This window comes from Penaeus chinensis, chromosome 22 (genome assembly GCF_019202785.1).
Source record: "Penaeus chinensis breed Huanghai No. 1 chromosome 22, ASM1920278v2, whole genome shotgun sequence".
NCBI lineage: Eukaryota > Metazoa > Arthropoda > Malacostraca > Decapoda > Penaeidae > Penaeus > Penaeus chinensis.
In genome coordinates, this window is record NC_061840.1 from 7,408,384 (window position 1) to 7,428,383 (window position 20,000).

The window sequence follows — 20,000 nt, forward strand, 5'->3', positions numbered from 1 at the left end:
AATAATCTAAAATAAAAATATTTTTATCAGTTTCACCAAAATATTCATATATAGGAAAACATGTATGCAAAACACTATCATATATAAACACATATATTTACATTGTGTACTCGTTTAGTATACAGAGAGAGATACAGACGTGTGTGTGTGTATGTAGACAGCACGCACACCATATATATATATATATATATATATATATATATATATATATATATATATATATATATGTGTGTGTGTGTGTGTGTGTGTGTGTGTGTGTGTGTCTATCTATATATACTCATTTATGTGTATATATATACATATATATATATATATATAAATATATATACATATATATGCATGTGTGTGTGTGTGCGTGTGTGTGCAAGGCTGGATTATGGTCTTTTGGGGCCTTTAGGCTAATGACAGTATAGGGCCCCTTTGGAAGGAGACACCATCCAACATAGACTGGGACCCCATGATTTACAGCAAGCGTCTCAAACTTCAAACAGAAATAAAGTGGAGAACTTTGGATCAGAATGTGAGGCAAACTTGTTCCAATAGCCTGAAGATATTTGTGATATTTTTTCTCTCACAAACAAATCCTTTTGATAATTCTACCATGGAGAATATTGACACTGAACTGATTTAGTGTTGTATCATACAAATATTTATATATCTCTACAGCTTGTACAAATGTCATAGTGATTGGCTCATTGACTGGAAGAGGCATAGTGGGGCACGAGAGCAGGCACACATCGCACTGCTTCCTCCTACAAGGACGCTTTAACACCAAGGTGGCAATGTCGCACAACGCATACCATGTGGCACGCCACTTGAAAACGAACTAACAGAAACATATACAACCTTTCACACAAAAGTGGCGTGGCACGTCGCATTTCTTCTTTTTTTATGGTTTGCGAAGTTCTAGCTTCGCCCGGGCCTTCTAAATATGGCCCGGCCTGTGTCAGCTTTTTACGGCTGTCTCATTCTATTGTATGACACTCGGTGCTTACCGTGGCGGCGGGATTGCCAGCAGGCGCTCCTGCCGCCATGGTGTAAGCATTTCGCATAGCCACTTTACCAGCACGGCGGCTGTTGTGGGCGGTCCCTGTCTCAGGAATTGTGTATGGTCACAATTTTCTAAGTAGTGGACTAGTGTGGCGTTCGGCTCGCCGCAGTGCTTGCAGCACCTTTCATCGCGTTCGATTGTTGGGATAATCTGCCATGCACAGTGGTAACCTAGGCGCATTCTGTGAAGAATGACTTCGGTACCTCTGTTGCTTACTTCAGAGAGTGCCAGTGGTTCATAGCCTGTGGCGTCTGAGTACCAGCTGGCCAAGGGGGAGGTTCTCGTTTCCTCTCTGTGGAGCTGCCGTAGGAAGGTACGACCGACCAAGGCACACTTCTTCATAAGTAATTTTCGGCTCGGTTTTATCGTCATGGGATTTGGGGGCATACCCCTGCCAGCGACAGCTAGTCTGTCAGCAAGCTCGTTCCCTCTGATGCCGATGTGGCTTGGGACCCAGTTGATGATAATTCTTCTACCCTGAGCAAGAATTCTCTGTGCCATTGTGAGAATCGTGGTCAGTAGGTAGATGTTGTCTGTGGGTGAGCTGTGCTGAAGACAGTCAATGGCTGCCCTGGAGTCCTTCCCTAAGGGATGCGTGGTCTAGGGCTCCCATGATTGCAACTGCCTCTGCCTGTAGAGAGGAGGCGTTGTCTGTTACCCTCATGGATTGCGTGGCGTCCCTTGCTGCAAAGCCGGCGCCTGCAGTGTGGCTCAAGGGATCGACCGATCCATCAGTGTAGTATGTTCTACTACCCGGAGAAGTGATGGTTGCAATAACCCTGTGGGCTTCTGCCTTTAGGCTAGGCATGGGGTATAGGCTCTTTTTCATTGACAGGCGCATTATGTTGAACTCTATCAGGCTCAGTGCCCATGGCGGGGCTTCGGCAAAGTCGGGGTGAGTCCATGCCCTTAGCAAGAAGCTGTTTTTTTAGCTGATGGCGTATCAGCACCCTGGCTGTGTGAGATAGCCAGGGTGTTCGAGGCGTCTGACTAATTTTGGTCTTAGGCTTGTGTTCCTGGGAGCCTGGATGACCTTTGACAGGAATTGTGTTGCCATTAGATCGATTCGTGAGTCCAGGGGGAAAAGGTTTGCCTCCATGAGGAGGTTGAGGACCTTCGTCCACCTCGGGGCACCCAGAATGATCCTGGCAGCTTCATTTTGGACTGTCTCTAATTTGTCTGTGTGCTTTTTCTTTGCGGCAATTAGAGCGACTGAGGCATAGTCCACAATGGGTCGGACAGCATGTACATAGAATGATCTTAGTACTTTGTGTCTGGCCCCTATGCGTCTCCCAGTCATTGCTCTCTTGACAGACAGTCTTACTTTGGTTCGGTCAACCAGGTACTGGACCTCCTTCTGGAAGCAGAGGGTCCGGTCTATCCTTACCCCAAGGTATAGGTAGTCCTGGACCCATTCTAATTCCACTCCCTGGATTTTCAGTCTTGTGCCTCGAAATCTCTGCAGCCAAATCCAAAGCCATGGCTCAGAGACAGAGAGCTTTAGTCCTGTCCTATAACACTCCTCTGACACGAGGTCCAGACAACGCTGGGCTTTATTCTGGCTGCATGGTCCAGTGGAGTTGATAGCGAGATCGTCTGCATACGAGATGATCTTGCACCCCACTGGGAGGTTTATGTTGAGGATGCAGGACATTAAAGTGTTAAATAGGCTGGACTGAGATCCCCACCCTGTGGCGTTCCATTTTCGAACGGCATGTGCTGCGATAGGTGACCCTGGAATTTGACATTTGCAGTCCTGTTCCTGAAGTAGTCACCTATCCAAGCCAAGAGCTTTCCTCTGATTCCCTTCTGGATCAGGCTTTTCCTTTGATACATTCATTTAATCATATATAATAATCTAAAATAAAAATATTTTTATCAGTTTCACCAAAATATTCATATATAGGAAAACATGTATGCAAAACACTATCATATATAAACACATATATTTACATTGTGTACTCGTTTAGTATACAGAGAGAGATACAGACGTGTGTGTGTATGTAGACAGCACGCACACCATATATATATATATATATATATATATATATATATATATATATATATATGTGTGTGTGTGTGTGTGTGTGTGTGTGTGTCTATCTATATATACTCATTTATGTGTATATATATATACATATATATATATATATAAATATATATACATATATATGCATGTGTGTGTGTGTGCGTGTGTGTGCAAGGCTGGATTATGGTCTTTTGGGGCCTTTAGGCTAATGACAGTATAGGGCCCCTTTGGAAGGAGACACCATCCAACATAGACTGGGACCCCATGATTTACAGCAAGCGTCTCAAACTTCAAACAGAAATAAAGTGGAGAACTTTGGATCAGAATGTGAGGCAAACTTGTTCCAATAGCCTGAAGATATTTGTGATATTTTTTCTCTCACAAACAAATCCTTTTGATAATTCTACCATGGAGAATATTGACACTGAACTGATTTAGTGTTGTATCATACAAATATTTATATATCTCTACAGCTTGTACAAATGTCATAGTGATTGGCTCATTGACTGGAAGAGGCATAGTGGGGCACGAGAGCAGGCACACATCGCACTGCTTCCTCCTACAAGGACGCTTTAACACCAAGGTGGCAATGTCGCACAACGCATACCATGTGGCACGCCACTTGAAAACGAACTAACAGAAACATATACAACCTTTCACACAAAAGTGGCGTGGCACGTCGCATTTCTTCTTTTTTTATGGTTTGCGAAGTTCTAGCTTCGCCCGGGCCTTCTAAATATGGCCCGGCCTGTGTCAGCTTTTTACGGCTGTCTCATTCTATTGTATGACACTCGGTGCTTACCGTGGCGGCGGGATTGCCAGCAGGCGCTCCTGCCGCCATGGTGTAAGCATTTCGCATAGCCACTTTACCAGCACGGCGGCTGTTGTGGGCGGTCCCTGTCTCAGGAATTGTGTATGGTCACAATTTTCTAAGTAGTGGACTAGTGTGGCGTTCGGCTCGCCGCAGTGCTTGCAGCACCTTTCATCGCGTTCGATTGTTGGGATAATCTGCCATGCACAGTGGTAACCTAGGCGCATTCTGTGAAGAATGACTTCGGTACCTCTGTTGCTTACTTCAGAGAGTGCCAGTGGTTCATAGCCTGTGGCGTCTGAGTACCAGCTGGCCAAGGGGGAGGTTCTCGTTTCCTCTCTGTGGAGCTGCCGTAGGAAGGTACGACCGACCAAGGCACACTTCTTCATAAGTAATTTTCGGCTCGGTTTTATCGTCATGGGATTTGGGGGCATACCCCTGCCAGCGACAGCTAGTCTGTCAGCAAGCTCGTTCCCTCTGATGCCGATGTGGCTTGGGACCCAGTTGATGATAATTCTTCTACCCTGAGCAAGAATTCTCTGTGCCATTGTGAGAATCGTGGTCAGTAGGTAGATGTTGTCTGTGGGTGAGCTGTGCTGAAGACAGTCAATGGCTGCCCTGGAGTCCTTCCCTAAGGGATGCGTGGTCTAGGGCTCCCATGATTGCAACTGCCTCTGCCTGTAGAGAGGAGGCGTTGTCTGTTACCCTCATGGATTGCGTGGCGTCCCTTGCTGCAAAGCCGGCGCCTGCAGTGTGGCTCAAGGGATCGACCGATCCATCAGTGTAGTATGTTCTACTACCCGGAGAAGTGATGGTTGCAATAACCCTGTGGGCTTCTGCCTTTAGGCTAGGCATGGGGTATAGGCTCTTTTTCATTGACAGGCGCATTATGTTGAACTCTATCAGGCTCAGTGCCCATGGCGGGGCTTCGGCAAAGTCGGGGTGAGTCCATGCCCTTAGCAAGAAGCTGTTTTTTTAGCTGATGGCGTATCAGCACCCTGGCTGTGTGAGATAGCCAGGGTGTTCGAGGCGTCTGACTAATTTTGGTCTTAGGCTTGTGTTCCTGGGAGCCTGGATGACCTTTGACAGGAATTGTGTTGCCATTAGATCGATTCGTGAGTCCAGGGGGAAAAGGTTTGCCTCCATGAGGAGGTTGAGGACCTTCGTCCACCTCGGGGCACCCAGAATGATCCTGGCAGCTTCATTTTGGACTGTCTCTAATTTGTCTGTGTGCTTTTTCTTTGCGGCAATTAGAGCGACTGAGGCATAGTCCACAATGGGTCGGACAGCATGTACATTTGCAGTCCTGTTCCTGAAGTAGTCACCTATCCAAGCCAAGAGCTTTCCTCTGATTCCCTTCTGGATCAGGCTTTCCTGAATGGCAAGTGGACTTGCCAGTTCAAAAGCCTTCTCCAGGTCAAGGAATACCACCAAAGCTGGGCCCTTGCTGATTGTGCTTAAGAGCAAGTGGACTTGCCAGTTCAAAAGCCTTCTCCAGGTCAAGGAATACCACCAAAGCTGGGCCCTTGCTGATTATGCTGTGTGCTGTGCCCACGCCCCTTGTGAACCCGCGGAGGTGTTCGTGCGGGGGACCCATTTTCCATTGGAGCCGGTTTAGTACCATCCTCTCGGCCGTCTTGGCCAGGCAGCTGAGCAGAGATATAGGGCGGTACTTCCCCGGCTCCTTTGGTTTTGGGACGGGAACTATGGTAGCCCTCTTCCAACTCTGGGGTAGAGTGGAAGTTTCCCAGGACTTGTTGATGAGTTGCAAGAGTGCATGCTCACCTGCTAGTCCTAGGTGGGAGATAATGGGGTACGAGATGCCATCAGAGCCCGGGGCTGTGTTGGAACTGGATTTATAGGCTTTCCTTAGTTCCCTCAGAGAAAAGATAACGTCTGAGTTATCGGGTTCGGCTTCCCTTTCTCTGATCTGAGCATGTCTGTCTGGCTGTAGACCCTCTTGTCTTGCCCTCAGCTCGGCTGGCAGACTGTTGCTGCTCTTTCTCGCAGAGAACTCGTGCGCCAGTCTGTTAGCCTCTGCTTGGGGGTCGTGATGGGTGCACCTCGGGGCTTAGCGGCTGGTAGCTCGCTTATCCGTTGCCACAGCTCTGAAAGGGTGGTTTGGTGGTCGAAGGACTCACACCATTCCAGCCACTTTTCCTGCCTGACTCTGTTGGCAGTTTCCTTGGCATCTGTGACAGCCTCCCTTAGGAGGGATAAGTTGTCAGGGGTACTGCCTTCGGAGTAGTTTTCGGCACATGTTCACCCTGTGGTTGACCTCCCTGATCTCGTCGTTGAAGTACCAGACGTCTTTGTGACACCTGGACCCAGGCCGAATTTTGGGTATAGTCTGTGAGGCTGCTTCATTAATGGCGTTTAACAGGCTAGCTTCGAGCGCTTCCACATTTTCGCTTTGTGGGGGATCATTGCATCTCAGACAGAGGGCCAAGGCATTTTGAAACGCCTGCCAGTTGGCCTTGTCTGTTTTCCATCTTGGATTCGGTCAGCATCCATGAGGGTAGTCATAGTGCCGTAATGGTCACTTGTGACGGTCTCATTGACACGCCAGTCAATCCTCCCCACCAGAGTCGCAGTGGCCAGGGTGAGGTCTAGGACCCCTCCTCTGACATGCGTTGGCTCTTGGGTTTTGAGGAGAGCGATCTCAGGGAATGTCTCTAGCACGTCGACTATGTGATAGCCGGCCGCATCCGATGCCCGGCAGGGAGCCAGGATGGGGTGGTGTGCATTGAAGTCTCCCCCTATGATCACTCGGTCGTGTGCAGCAGAAGCACAGACTTGGTTGATGTCTAAGCTTCTACAGCCTGGCCGGCTGTACACGTTGTACAGTTTGAGGGGCCCCCCGGCCAGGTGAATCTTGACGGCAAGGGATTCAACATCGTCTCCACAGTGCGATGCATTGGCTATTGCAAAGCAGGGGATTGTTGCTCTCACAAGGGTGATCAAGCCTCTCTTGCCAGGTGTTCGTGGCAGTGTGAAGACATGATACCCTGAGAAGCGAACAGTGTCCACTGTTAATGTCTCCTGGAGCATGACAATGTCAATGTTCCTTGATCGCACTACTGCTTGGAGAAAAGCGTTCTTTGCAGAGAAGCGATTGATGTTCCACTGTAGGATGCTTAGATGGTGTATCATGATGTTACTCAGTGATAGTTACATCAGAGACATCGTCGGAGTCTGACAATTCCATTGCGAGGTCCTCGCTGGTTGAAGGCTCCTCGTCTTTTGTCAGGCTATCCTTGAGTCCACTGGGGGGTGGAGAGCCTTTGGTAGCTCTGACTTTGGTTGGTTTGGCTTTTCTCTCAGGCTTTTTCTTGGCTGGCCTTGCCTGGGCAAGGTCAGCGTGGTCTGGCTCTGGCTGCACAGATTCAGCCTGTTTTGGCATGGCCTGGTTTGGAGTGGGGAGGGGAGTCTCGTCCTGGGGTGAGGGTGGGGCTGGCTTTGCTCTATCCAGCTTTCTTCCCTTCAGGGCTGCGACAGTCTGGGTCATTGCCGTCATGGCAACCGAAACTGCCTTCTCAGCCTCCTCACTCGACCTCCCCAAGGCTGTTGCTACTGCTGAGACAACAGCAGTCAACAGGAGAGTCATATCGTCCTCGTCAAAGAGGAGATGATCATCTGTTGGGGAGGTTTTTGTGGTGCTCTTAGAACCTTTTTTCTTTAGGTTCTTTTTCTTTGGCATTGTCGGCTGGGGGCGGCTTCCTTCCTCTTAGGAGGTCGGGAGGCGTTTTCGCTTTTGTTCCTTCCCCAGACATGGGTGCCCGGTGGGGCAGGAACAATGTCTGGTCGCTTTTGAGCAACCTCTTGTTGCCTGAGGGCCGCCTCTTTCATTTGGCTGTTGTGTCCCTCTTTTCCTCTTTGTATGCCTTGAGGCATGTTGTGTGCCTTGCTACAGACACCACATTTAGGCTTGGCTGTACAGTTAGCCTGGTGGTGACCGTATTTCTGGCACTTGAAACACCGAAGTGGTTCTGGCACATACGTTCGTAGGTTGTAGGTGCCCCAGTTACCCGGATCAAGGGTAGTGGTTGGGGCACCTTTCATGGTCACCAGGACTTGCCTGGTTGGAGTCTTCCCCTTCGACATTCGGGAAGCCTGCACGACCTGTGGGTGTGAAGCTACAGCTCCACATCGTACGAGACTGAGAAGCCAAGTAGCACCATCTTGGTTCTCTTTTTCTCGGGACTTAGTGGGGAAAGACTCACTTTCCTCCCATCGGCTAGCTCCTTCGTTTCCCGGAGGAAATTCAGGGTAGCTTGATCTTTAGGCATTATGATCATGCCCTGATCTCGGGCGACCCGGATCGACAACCATTTTTTCTGTTGCAACTCCAATGCCCTGACCAATTGGTAGGCATTGTCGAAGCCTTCGGGTTTAGCTGGCACTTTGAACTGGGCAAAGCGTTTAGGGGGTCCCGACTCTTCATCAGAGTCGGTCTCCGGCCTCGGACGCTTCGGCCCGCCCTTTCGGCTTTCGGGCTTGTTTGTGGGGGCAGCAGCTGATACGGGGAGGCCGTCTGAGAACTCAGGGACCTCCCTGGCTTAGCTGTTGGCCTGGAGAAGACAGTTCGCGAGTCAAGATGTTTGACTATTCGGTGGACAGACCCATTGGATTTCTTTTGCCACCAGAAGGCACATATGGCTTCATGGTGACTGCCGTGGTCTGGGCCTTGCGCGGTTTGTCAACATTTTTATCAGTCTGTGGGGGGGTGTTTGTTAATTTTTTCCATATAGAGGTAAGTGCTTCATCCTCTCACGCCCCCACCCACCACAGAGTCCAACAAGGGAAGCTGAGTGTCAGAACCAGTGTCTAACAGCAACAGGAGTGATGAGAGGATATATGCAGCCAATAGCCATTGTGACAGCGCTCACGGACCATTGTGAGTTCCAATGGCGGCATGACTGCTTGACCCTAGCCTCCAGAGGGAGACCAGCCGATTGACCGTGACCGGGCCGGGATCAGGCCGCCTGTCTTGCTGGAATAGAGGACCAAAGAGGCGTGTTGCTAGCCGCAGGGCGTACTCGTTCACGGCATCGCTCAACCTCCAGGACTCCCGTCTCCACAGCGCACAAGGCTGCCACGCACGGGAAACGCGTGTATAGGTGTAAACCCCTGGGGAGAGACCAGAGGGGATGCGCTTCCACCTACGAGACATCATTGTTTGGAGCCCTTTTGCTCAGCCCTCTCAAGCAGCCACCCAAAGGTTGCTTCACCGCAGTGAGGGAAGAGGAGTCTTGCACTTTTACCAGGCAGTTCCTTTCATCCCTCTGAAGCAACCACCCAAAGGTTGTTTCACCTCAGTGAGGAAGGAAAGGACCTGTGTCTTTTCAAAGTAGTTCCCCCTTCCCTCTGAAACAGCCACCCAAAGGCTGTTTCACCTCAGTGAGGGAAGGGAGGTTTTGCGTTCTTGTTAGGCACTTCCTTTCGTTCCCCTGAAGCAACCACCCAAAGGTTGTTTCACCTCAGTGAGGAAGGAAAGGACCTGTGTCTTTTCAAAGGGATTCCTCCTTCCCTCTGAGACAGCCACCCAAAGGCTGCCTCACCTCAATGAGGGAAGGGAGGTTTTGCACTTTTGCCAGGCAGTTCCTTTTATCCATCTGAAGCAACCACCCAAAGGTTGTTTCACCTCAGCGAGGAAAGGAAAGGACCTGTGTTATTTCAAAGTGTTTCCCCCTTCCCTCTGAAGCAGCCATGCAAAGGCTGTTTCACTTCAGTGAGGGAAGGGGGGTCTTGTCCTTTTGCCAACTGGTTCCTTTCATCCCTCTGAAGCAACCATCCAAAGGTTGTTTCACCTTAGTGAGGGAGGAAAGGACCTGTGTCTTTGTGAATTCCTCTTCCCTCTGAAACAGCCACCCAAAGGTTGTTTCACCTCAGTGATGGAAGAGGAGTCCAGCGCCTTTCAAGGAAGTTTCTTCAACCCTCAGAAACAGCCACCCAAAGGCTGATTCACCGTCGCATTTACCACTTGCAACCTGCGTGTTTTTTTTTTTTTTTTTTTTTTTTTTTTTAACATGAGAACTGCCACCTCGGACGTGTGTCAGATTTTAAAGTTATTATGAGCCGAGTTAATACAAAAATGTTAAAATAATTGAACATGATATCAAAAGGAAAACTTTTGGATGTATAGAGAAGTTTTGAAGTGTCAAGAAACAGTGCGATGTGTGCCTGCTCTCTTGCACAACTATGCCTCTTCCAGTTAATGAACCAATCACTATAACATTTGTACAAACTGTGGGGAAATACAAAAGATTGTATGATACACTATCACACCAGTACAATAAAAATGCTCTCAGTGGTAGAATTAGTAAAATATTTTTCCTTACCAGTACTTACAAGGTATTGGAACAAATTTGCCTCGTATTCTACCCCAAAGTTATCCACTATGTTCATCTAAGTGTTAGATAGATAATTGTCACAAGATTAATTAGGAATGAGGACAACTTTAACATAGCCACATGTAACCTTGGTCTGAAATCACCGTGCCACGTGCCATTTGCCACTTTCCACCTATCACTTGCTACGTGCGATGTGCCACCTTGGTGTGAAAGCGGCCCAAGTCTCGCTCACTTGGGGAACGAAGCCGTGTTGTCAAATGTGTTAGGCGGAAATATGTGTGGACACTTCAAAACTACTCTATGTATGCCATTCATCCAAAAGTGTTCGTTTTTTATCATATGGTATTTGAATTGAACATGTTTGTATTAATTTTGCTAATAAAAACCTTAGATGTAAACGCTCCATTACTATTTGACGAGTAGTAGGTCGCATGCTGAAAAATATTGGACAAGTCAAATTTCGACGTCACACGTAGGTCGCTCAAGGAACATGTGGCGAGCCACACCACACACATACACACACACACACACGCACACATACATACATACATACATACATACATACATACATACATACATACATACATACATACATACATACATACATACATACATACATGCACATACACATACACATACACATACACATACACACATATATATATATATATATATATATATATATATATATATATATATATATATATATATGTGTGTTGAGCCATTTTCACCAGTGGCGAGTGGCGGAGTTGTTTGTGCACTATTCTTCATTCATCAGTCATTCGTTGTAGAATCTAACGTTTATTTCTCAGAGGAATGTCAGTTCACTTTGATGATAATGATGATGATGACGATAATGATAATGATAATAATAATGAGAATAACAACAACAACAACAAAACAACAATGATAATAATAATAGTGATAGTAATAAATACCGTAATAATAAAAGAGATAATAAATACCGTAATAATGATAATGATCATAATGAAGATGATAATATTTATTAAAGTGATAGTAACGACAATGAAGAATGTTAATAGTTATTATAATAATGATGATAATGTTAAAATAAATTATAATAATAGCTATAAACTGGATTTGATATCATCTTGTCTCGTGTATTGGGGTGTTTTTAAACGAGATTGAATTTCTTTTTCAGTTTCTTCGGTCTAAATAAAAACTCTGGATTAGGTGATAGCTTTTATATTTTTTTTCTACTAATATCAAGCAACTATTAGGAAGTCACCTTTCATTTTTGAATATGATTTTATTGCTCACCGCCGAGAGCGGCTAAACTGTGTTGGAGGTAGAAGAGCAGAAGGTAAAGCTACTCTGTTGCCCGGTCATGAGCACATTTTGAATACTATCTACAAGTCTCTGCAACTGACTGCCATCCAAAGTGGTATAATAGGGGATTTGATTCAGCCGATCTTATGCTACCTAACGCAAATCTGGACTTAAACGATCCACGTTTATTTGGGTACCTGCCGTTTTAAATATGGAATAATACTGAGCATCCAAAATAATTTTAGATTTCCTGCATGTTTTATTATCTCATGTTGTATACTTTATTTCGATTTTATTAGATCAGTTTAGTCAATAATTTGATAATAATCATAATCATGATTACCAATATCATGATATAATAATCGTAGTAATTACTGCAGTAGTAATCTTTACGTTATTACCAATTTTTCAGTCGAGGCTTTTGCCACCTCAGGTACTTGTTCCTGTGTATCTGTGATCATCTGATCTTGTTCCTATTAACGGTTTGATTATTGCCTGTATTATTACAATTACTTCTATTCAAGCAATTGACCTCCTTTTTTTGGATCACAGCTTCTGCTTACGTCTGTGACCCATTTGTGAATACGTATGACAATCGATGGTAAGTGTTTATTATTTAATACATCACACATTCACACTATGCTATTATTTGAAAAATATGTATAAACCGTAAATATTTGTCTATTAATGTGATGCATATAATCATATAATGTATGATGATTGTCTACAGATTTCAGTAATCTTATGAAACAAATAAGTGCTCTCTCTCTCTATCTCTGCGCGCGCGCGTGTGTGTGTGTCTCTGAATGAGTGCAGACTTTTCCAGTTGTGCATAATTCCGCATTTCAAATATCAATGCGAACTACAGGCTGTCGGAGGCCGAGCTGAAGGACGTGGTAGTGGTGGGAGGTGGCGCTGCAGGACTGTCGGCCATGAAGACTCTCATTACGAACGGCGTAAACAATGTGGTCCTGCTTGAGGCGCAAGACTACGTCGGAGGTCGGGTTAGAACACACAGAGAGGGTAAGCTTAACAACAAAGGAGTTCTTAAATTCAAAACTTTTGCAGTTATAAACCATGATGTTGCTGATCATGACTTATAATGCAATTTGTTCGTGATCTTCTTCAATACACCTTTTCCTAACAGGTGACATTCTGACGGAGGACGGCGCAGAGTGGATTCACGGCGGGAAAACAAACCGTCTGTATAATCTTGCTGAGACATTAGGAGGTCTCACTCAGCCTCTTCCTGATTCCGATTACGGTAACATTAGTGTTTCCCCTCTAACCATTCTAGAATTGGGGTAATATATCGATTAGAAAACAAAAAGTTTAAGTCTATAAAGAAATAAAAAGAGGCGTTATACTGGATACATTAATAAAGTTCTTGATTTATAAGTAAATTCAATTTGAAGGATAACCACGTATTAATACAGGGGATACAGAATAGTGGGGAAATACAATATTTGTTCAACTGATATCTGACTTCATGTACATATTGTAATATTAAGGGATCTTCTGTCCAGAATAGCCTTAGCAGTGACATATTTAGTGTTAGATCAGCTGCATGGTGATTGACGAGCCAGAGCAAGATGAAGATGATCTAGGCTGTCATCTTGGCTTCCTCACTAGATCTTCAAATGGTCCCTGATCACGGAGAGGAATGATTTTTACTCCTGGATTGGTCACCGATGTGTCCCAGAGCCCTTCTGGGACACATCACCTTAAAAGTCAGGTCAGCTGGATAGGCCCTGAATGTTAGCTTATGGTTTAGCTATGTATAGTTTCATAATCACATACATACTGAAAGACAGTTGCTGGCAACGATCCTGATGGCACCTACAGTGTCTGTGTATAAATAAAAGCATAGAATAATGACCCAAAAGAGCGCGTTGATAGCATCAGCAAACAGAATTCACTCAACTTCTGTGACCCCATATCTACAGCAGGTGCAACTGCCACACATGACAAAGGAGGGTGTTGCTCTCTGGCATGTATGGCCTGGTAAGTAGGACAACGAAGGGAAGTACAGGAAAACACATGAATATGCCGAAGGCCTTTTTGCTTTTACTGCTTCATCAGGGCATTTGAAACAAGATAAGGATAAGTCCGACATGCGAAGCTGAACCTTACCTGGGCTATGTGGGCGCCCCGGGGCGCTAACCGCGCCCCTTCGGACAAGAGGCCGACACGGTACCACTGTACTAACGTGTGTCAGCTGGTAACCTCCAGGCGGCAATCGCAACTTCTCGCGCCTGGACGGGGCGCGAACCGCCGACCCTCGGATGAGAAGCCGACACGTAACCACTGTACTAACCCAGAGGCTATGAGACAAGATAAGGATAAGTCCGATAAGCGAAGCTGAGCCTCGCCCGGGCTATGCCAGTGAGGGGAGCCCGGCCTGTGTCGACGAATGTCGACTCGCTAACGTGTGTCAGCTGGTGCTGACTCGGCTTAGTCCTTACCCGCCGTGGTGCCCAGCCACAGCAGTAACCTCCAGGCGACGATTGTAACTTCTCGCGCCTGGGCGGGGCGCGAACCGCCGACCCATCGGGTGAGAGGCCGGCACGTTACCACTGTACTAGCCCGGAGACAAGAAGTATATAGATGTATATATACATGTACTGAGCGGTTAGGTCACGTCGGTAATTAGTTGTGGTACGACCTTGGCTAGTTCGTGGTTCCCTGTTGAACGCCGCTTCTACCATCTTCCTTTGTCATGGGGACAGGCCTTGCTCTTGATGGAGGCCTGGGACCACTTAAGGAGATGGCCGTCGGTGTCGACGTGAACAGTGAAGGTGCTCCTCTTGTCATATCGTCGGAGGGCGCTGCGGTGTTGGTCGATTCGTTGTTGGTGGAGGCCACGTCCTGTCTCACCTATGTATATTTTATCGGAGTCACCGCAAAGTATGCTGTACTCCTGGCTAAAAGGTCTGTTGTGGTCTGACCTATTTTCCCTTACGATATCTCCGATCTCCTTAACAGAAGTGGCAGCTATCTTCATTGTGCAGCCCAACAGGGATGCCAGGTGTTCTGTCAGCTGCGAATGTGGGTTGATAATATTGTGTCTTATTTTGTATGGCGTCCCCTCTTGATCTAGTCATGATTTTTTCTGCCTTAGCAATGCGCGAGGGTAACAGAGGCGTTGGAAGGTGCTACAGATTCTAGGTACTCAGAGGAAGAAACCAATGACCACGCCTTCTTTGGTTGTATTGTTGTGGGCGGAGAAATATATTTGTGGGCTTTCTGCACACACACACACACACACACACACACACACACACACACACACACACACACATACACATACACATACACATACACATACACATACACATACACATACACATACACACACACACATATATATATATATGTGTGTGTGTGTGTGTATGTGTACGACATATATATATATATATATATATATATATATATATATATAATCGGAGGAAGAAACCAGTGACCACGCCTTCTTTGGTTCTATTGTTGTGGGTGGAGAAATTGTGTAAAAAATCATTTTTATTTGTGGGCTTTCTGCACACACACACACACACACACACACACACACACACATACACATACACATACACATACACATACACATACACATACACATACACATACACATACACATACACATACACATACACATACACACACACACACACATATATATATATATATGTGTGTGTGTGTGTGTATGTGTACGACATATATATATATATATATATATATATAATCGGAGGAAGAAACCAGTGACCACGCCTTCTTTGGTTCTATTGTTGTGGGTGGAGAAATTGTGTAAAAAATCATTTTTATTTGTGGGCTTTCTGCACACACACACACACACACACACACACACACACACACACACACACACACACACACACACACACACACACCTTGTTATGGCTATTGTGATGTACGACAATGTTTCTGAGGCAGATGCGTGTTAGTTTTTGTGTAAATGTAAATTTGTTTTCATATATTGTTTCTAGATTTTAGGCTCAGAACACAGTCGGGATCGACTGCTGATGTAAACGGATACGATACGGCCGGCATCATCTATGAGAAATGCGAAGCGAACTCCATCCTCAAGAAGTATCACAAGTTCGGCTATGGCAAATGCTATGCGGACAGGTAAAACATTTGAATCGTTGTTTACCCTTAGCTAAAAAGGAATTTGCAGCGACGATAAACATGTTTGAAAATTAATTAGGGGTTTTCTGACAAATGAACAACGATAGATTTGTATAATCCAAAGTTTTATCATTTTCACTCCAAGCACTAGAATGCATGCTCGCGGCTCTGAGACACTGAACTAAATTTCTGAATATAAATTTTTATTTAGCCAAAATTGTATAAGGTGAACAGTTTATTGACAAAAATAATTCGAGAGTAATATCCACTATCATCAGATCGAAATTTTACAAATGATGGACTAGAAAATGTGAAGAACAAATTGAATAAAGATTTGTAGAAAAAAAAGAAGCAAACAAAAAAGTGAACCAATAAAATAGATATAAAGCACTATTATTCACAATCGTATTTTACCTAAACCAAATCAGAAATGAAGACAGCTAAGCACTCGATATAATAACAGCAGCATGAAGTTTGCAATATACACAATTTCTTTTCTTATTAAGAACTCATGACCTAATTATATTGTGTCAACGAATGACATTACTTATGTAAAGGGAGAGTATATTCCATATATTTCACCCCAATACGATATCGCAGTTTGTGACTGTTGAAGATCGAAGCTGACAAAGTAGATTTTCATCCCTCAGATCATAATTGACATTGTGCTGTATTATAAATTCTTGACTGTTAGTGTTATAGCCAAGTAAAGATCTGAAAACGTGCAGAGCACTGCAGTATATGTTTACGTCACAGAATTTCAAAATCTCTTTGTGTCTGAATGCATTGTTATTGTAGTCAAGTTCTTTGAGATTAGATATATTTTTTTGTGTATGATATATTTAGCAAGGAGTTGTGCCTAGGCTTCTCCTTATGTTTCCACACGGGAAGTATTGGTTATAAAATCTGCGCGAGATAAGGATCTTGGATTGATATGGGTGCATATAACCAGATAGCTCCACTTCGATTTAGCCTGTTGAACACAAAATTGAAATTGAGTATTCTGATGGTTTGTTATCATAAATAATTTAAAGAATTTTTTCTCTTACTTCTGGTAATTATATCAATTTTGAGTGAATCATACAAATAATTATGTATCTTTGTATATCTAATATGTCACAGTGCACTCTCATTGGCTAAACATGTTGACGTCATTAGCTCTGCCCCTTTTTTTACCAGGTCGGTCTGTGCGATATTTTATGGTGGTATATTGTCAGTGCTCTTTCTATGAGAATGGTTCAGTAATAAGAATGGTATAATATAATTGAAAATGAAACTAAGAAAATAAAAGAAATTAAATATAAAATTAATATTAGCAGTGAATAAAGGTTCAGAGGCAGGGCTTAGTTCAGAAGTTGCACTGTCTTGGGTTCACCACTGCCCCAGGGTTCAAGGCCACCTGGAGGCCGACTCGGCTGCATGGAAGATTCTAGATGCATTCAAGACACCTGAGTTGTGGGAGACCATAAGGAAGGAAACCAACAGGTATATGTAGCAGAGACCACCCACTCCATCTCATGGGTGTGCACGCGACCGTTATTGTGGTTTTACTGGTCCAAGAACCAGTTGATTTCCTTGCCTGCGTTCCCTGAGACCATGTTGCAAGACCGGTTTGACAACTCACCTTCACCTCTCGGACAACGAGGACCCCCTGGCTGACAAAGAAAACAGTGCTGGATGTCCTCAACAATACACCCAAGATGAAGGTCTACTGCCTGTGTGAGTGTGATGGTGCTACACCAATATCTATGTGGGCCAGGACCACGGCAGCATACCTTGCCAGCATAAGGGCCTCCTGATACACACCAAATTCTTCGTGAAAGATTACAATGTCTACCTGGACAACTGGTATACATCACTACTTGTAGTCAAGGAAGACCAATGCTGTGAGAACAGTTTGGCTGAAACGTAAGGTCATGCCAAAGGATCTCAAGATGGGATGTTGGCCATGTCATGGTGAAGTCCAAAGGACTACAATGTGGTAATGAAGGGGGTTAACTTACAGGACCAAATGTTTGAAAGGACCTCTTGAGCTGATAGACGACCTCCTTCGAGAGCTTTTACGTACCCTTTACATACCTCTGACTGACACTCCATTAACCCTAAGCAGCAGCATTGGAACCGGCAGGGCTACCTCCTCGAGTTCATCCCAGGGTGCAAGTACCGTCAGTGCCACACATCAGGCGGGAGTTGCGCCAATGTGACATTGAATTCTGTGCCACAGACTGCTTCAATCTGTGGTAGGTAGATGGGGTTATCCCAACGGAAGAGGAGGATGGTGGCCTTTGGAACATAAAGGAAGTATTCAGACATATAACAATCTGAACCCTCCTCTCACAAGTAAAATGGGATGTAGAGCATGTACAGCAAGCAGAGGCAAAACTGCATGCAGCGCAAGTTATCTACCATTACTGGAAAGAAGAGGGGTGAAGTACTAGAGAATTGTATTGTTGACTGGCCTAACAACATCCCTGAATTTCCAGTGATGCCATCAACTAGAGAAGATGAAGTTGGCAAAGCACGAATGAGGACATAAGTTTCAAGTGAGGAAGAGGATGGGGCAGGTGTGAGAGTAAAATGGAATTGTGCTTCCTTGCCCAGACTCAAGCTCTCCACCTACAGAACAGGGGCGCGCTCCCGACAAGGAACGTCATTCGAGGTCGATACTTTGTGGAATGCCACCACATGTAAATGATCTGTTACATAACAGGAATGGGATACCATCCCATAAGACCTGGACCAAGGGATGAAAGAAGCTGTGATACCTGGTGCCAAGAAAATAAAGAACCTAGAGGGTGGGTGGAAAATCCTGGAAGGTGCGTGTTTCTTTTGGGAAAGGGGAGTGGGGGACCGAGGATCTCCCACAGCAATGTGAAATAACTTTTTGAGTTTGACACCGGAGCCAACATAGCACAAGAGCTAAAAGGAAGAGCCAGTGATGGTGATAAAGACATCTGCAACAAAAGTTGACCCTCATCAAACATCTTGTCCAACCAGGGTCATTTACAACTTTGCTGCTGAAAAGGCCAAAGCCCCTAGCACTATGCATGAGAACCTTATCGATGCAGGGAGGAGACAGGAGGGTGAGAACACAAAACTACAACTGGTACCCTTTGCTCCTAGGAAACCATATGCCTCCGGATTGAATATGAGGTGGATGGAAGGGACCATAAAACAGGGGAAGAGGGAGGGCAAGCATGATATCCTTGCCCAAGCTACCTGTAACAGAGTGGGGTTGAGGGAAGGAGGGCATTGTTAGCAACGCATCTCTGCTCATGTTCACCTCTGCCCACTAACTTGGGAGAGGGGAAAACCACTCATTCCGGCCGCGAAAAAGAATGACATAAGACGGAGAAGAGGAGAAAACAAACTCCTGTCTTCTGTACCCAACTCAAAAGCACCTCCAAAATAATAAAGAAGCAAATGACAAAAATGTGGAAGTATACAGGGGAGAAAAACTCAGAGGCATGCCGAAGATAGGGAAACCAATAGAGAAAGAAGACATAGACTTTGCTTTTTACAATGGAACAAATGCTAGCCACTCAGGGCGAGACAAGAAGTGCAGCTGCCGGAGGCAGCATTGCCAATTAGTGTTAATTGGCTTCTTTCAGGTCATATCATATTATCACGGAATGCTAGTTATCATGGGATGTAGTTTCTAGAAGGCCCAAAAAAGGATATATTAGAGATATATTCATCAGAATTATTAGATTATATGGATAGGTAATAGGTATACCAAATAAAATAACATTTACATAACAGAATTTTAACTAGATCTTCCTTTTATCTCATGATTGTTTTTCGACACTGCATTTTAGGTTTGACAAGCAATACACAAGCTTTGAAGGAAAGGAACAGGAAAGGGAAGCTTGGAGACATTATCTGGAGATGGTGAGCTAAGAAGTGTCAGCGTCTTGCTGCACGTTTGTGTCACATAATTTTTTATGAAGAGGGAATTCTATAAAAAGGTCCTAATCAATTAACTTCATTAAATTTATCTCTTTTGTCACAAAGTGGGTCAACAAGGACACGGGTCTCTCTGACTGGAATGATCAGTCAGCCAAGGATGCAGACTACTTCACTGACTGGGGCAATGATGAGTGGAATCAGTGGGCTGATGGTTATGACACCCTCGTCGACTACCTCATGGTGATCTGATATTCTATTTATTTTTATTGATTCACTAGTATTCACTGAAATGTTTGGGTTATTTACACTAACATATTAAAAAGCAAAGACATATTTGCGGGACTTATTTACAGAAAGACATCCCGGAGAGTAAGGTGAAACTGTCGTCACCTGTGTGCAGGGTATTCTGGGGCAAAA

At 45.0% G+C, this 20,000-nt stretch overlaps 1 protein-coding gene across 1 annotated transcript in view; it reads left to right on the plus strand.

The window, feature by feature from the left end:
• The window catches only part of LOC125037057 (spermine oxidase-like), a 29,482-nt gene that overhangs the window by 6,453 nt on the left and 3,029 nt on the right, over positions 1–20,000 (plus strand). The window contains exons 2-8 of the mRNA XM_047630037.1: positions 12,087–12,135; positions 12,403–12,557; positions 12,682–12,798; positions 15,533–15,674; positions 19,493–19,565; positions 19,689–19,823; positions 19,937–20,000. The exon at positions 19,937–20,000 is cut by the window's right edge and continues 167 nt beyond it. Of these exons, the coding sequence (XP_047485993.1) occupies positions 12,087–12,135; positions 12,403–12,557; positions 12,682–12,798; positions 15,533–15,674; positions 19,493–19,565; positions 19,689–19,823; positions 19,937–20,000 (735 nt within the window). The remainder of the gene's footprint in view (positions 1–12,086; positions 12,136–12,402; positions 12,558–12,681; positions 12,799–15,532; positions 15,675–19,492; positions 19,566–19,688; positions 19,824–19,936) is intronic.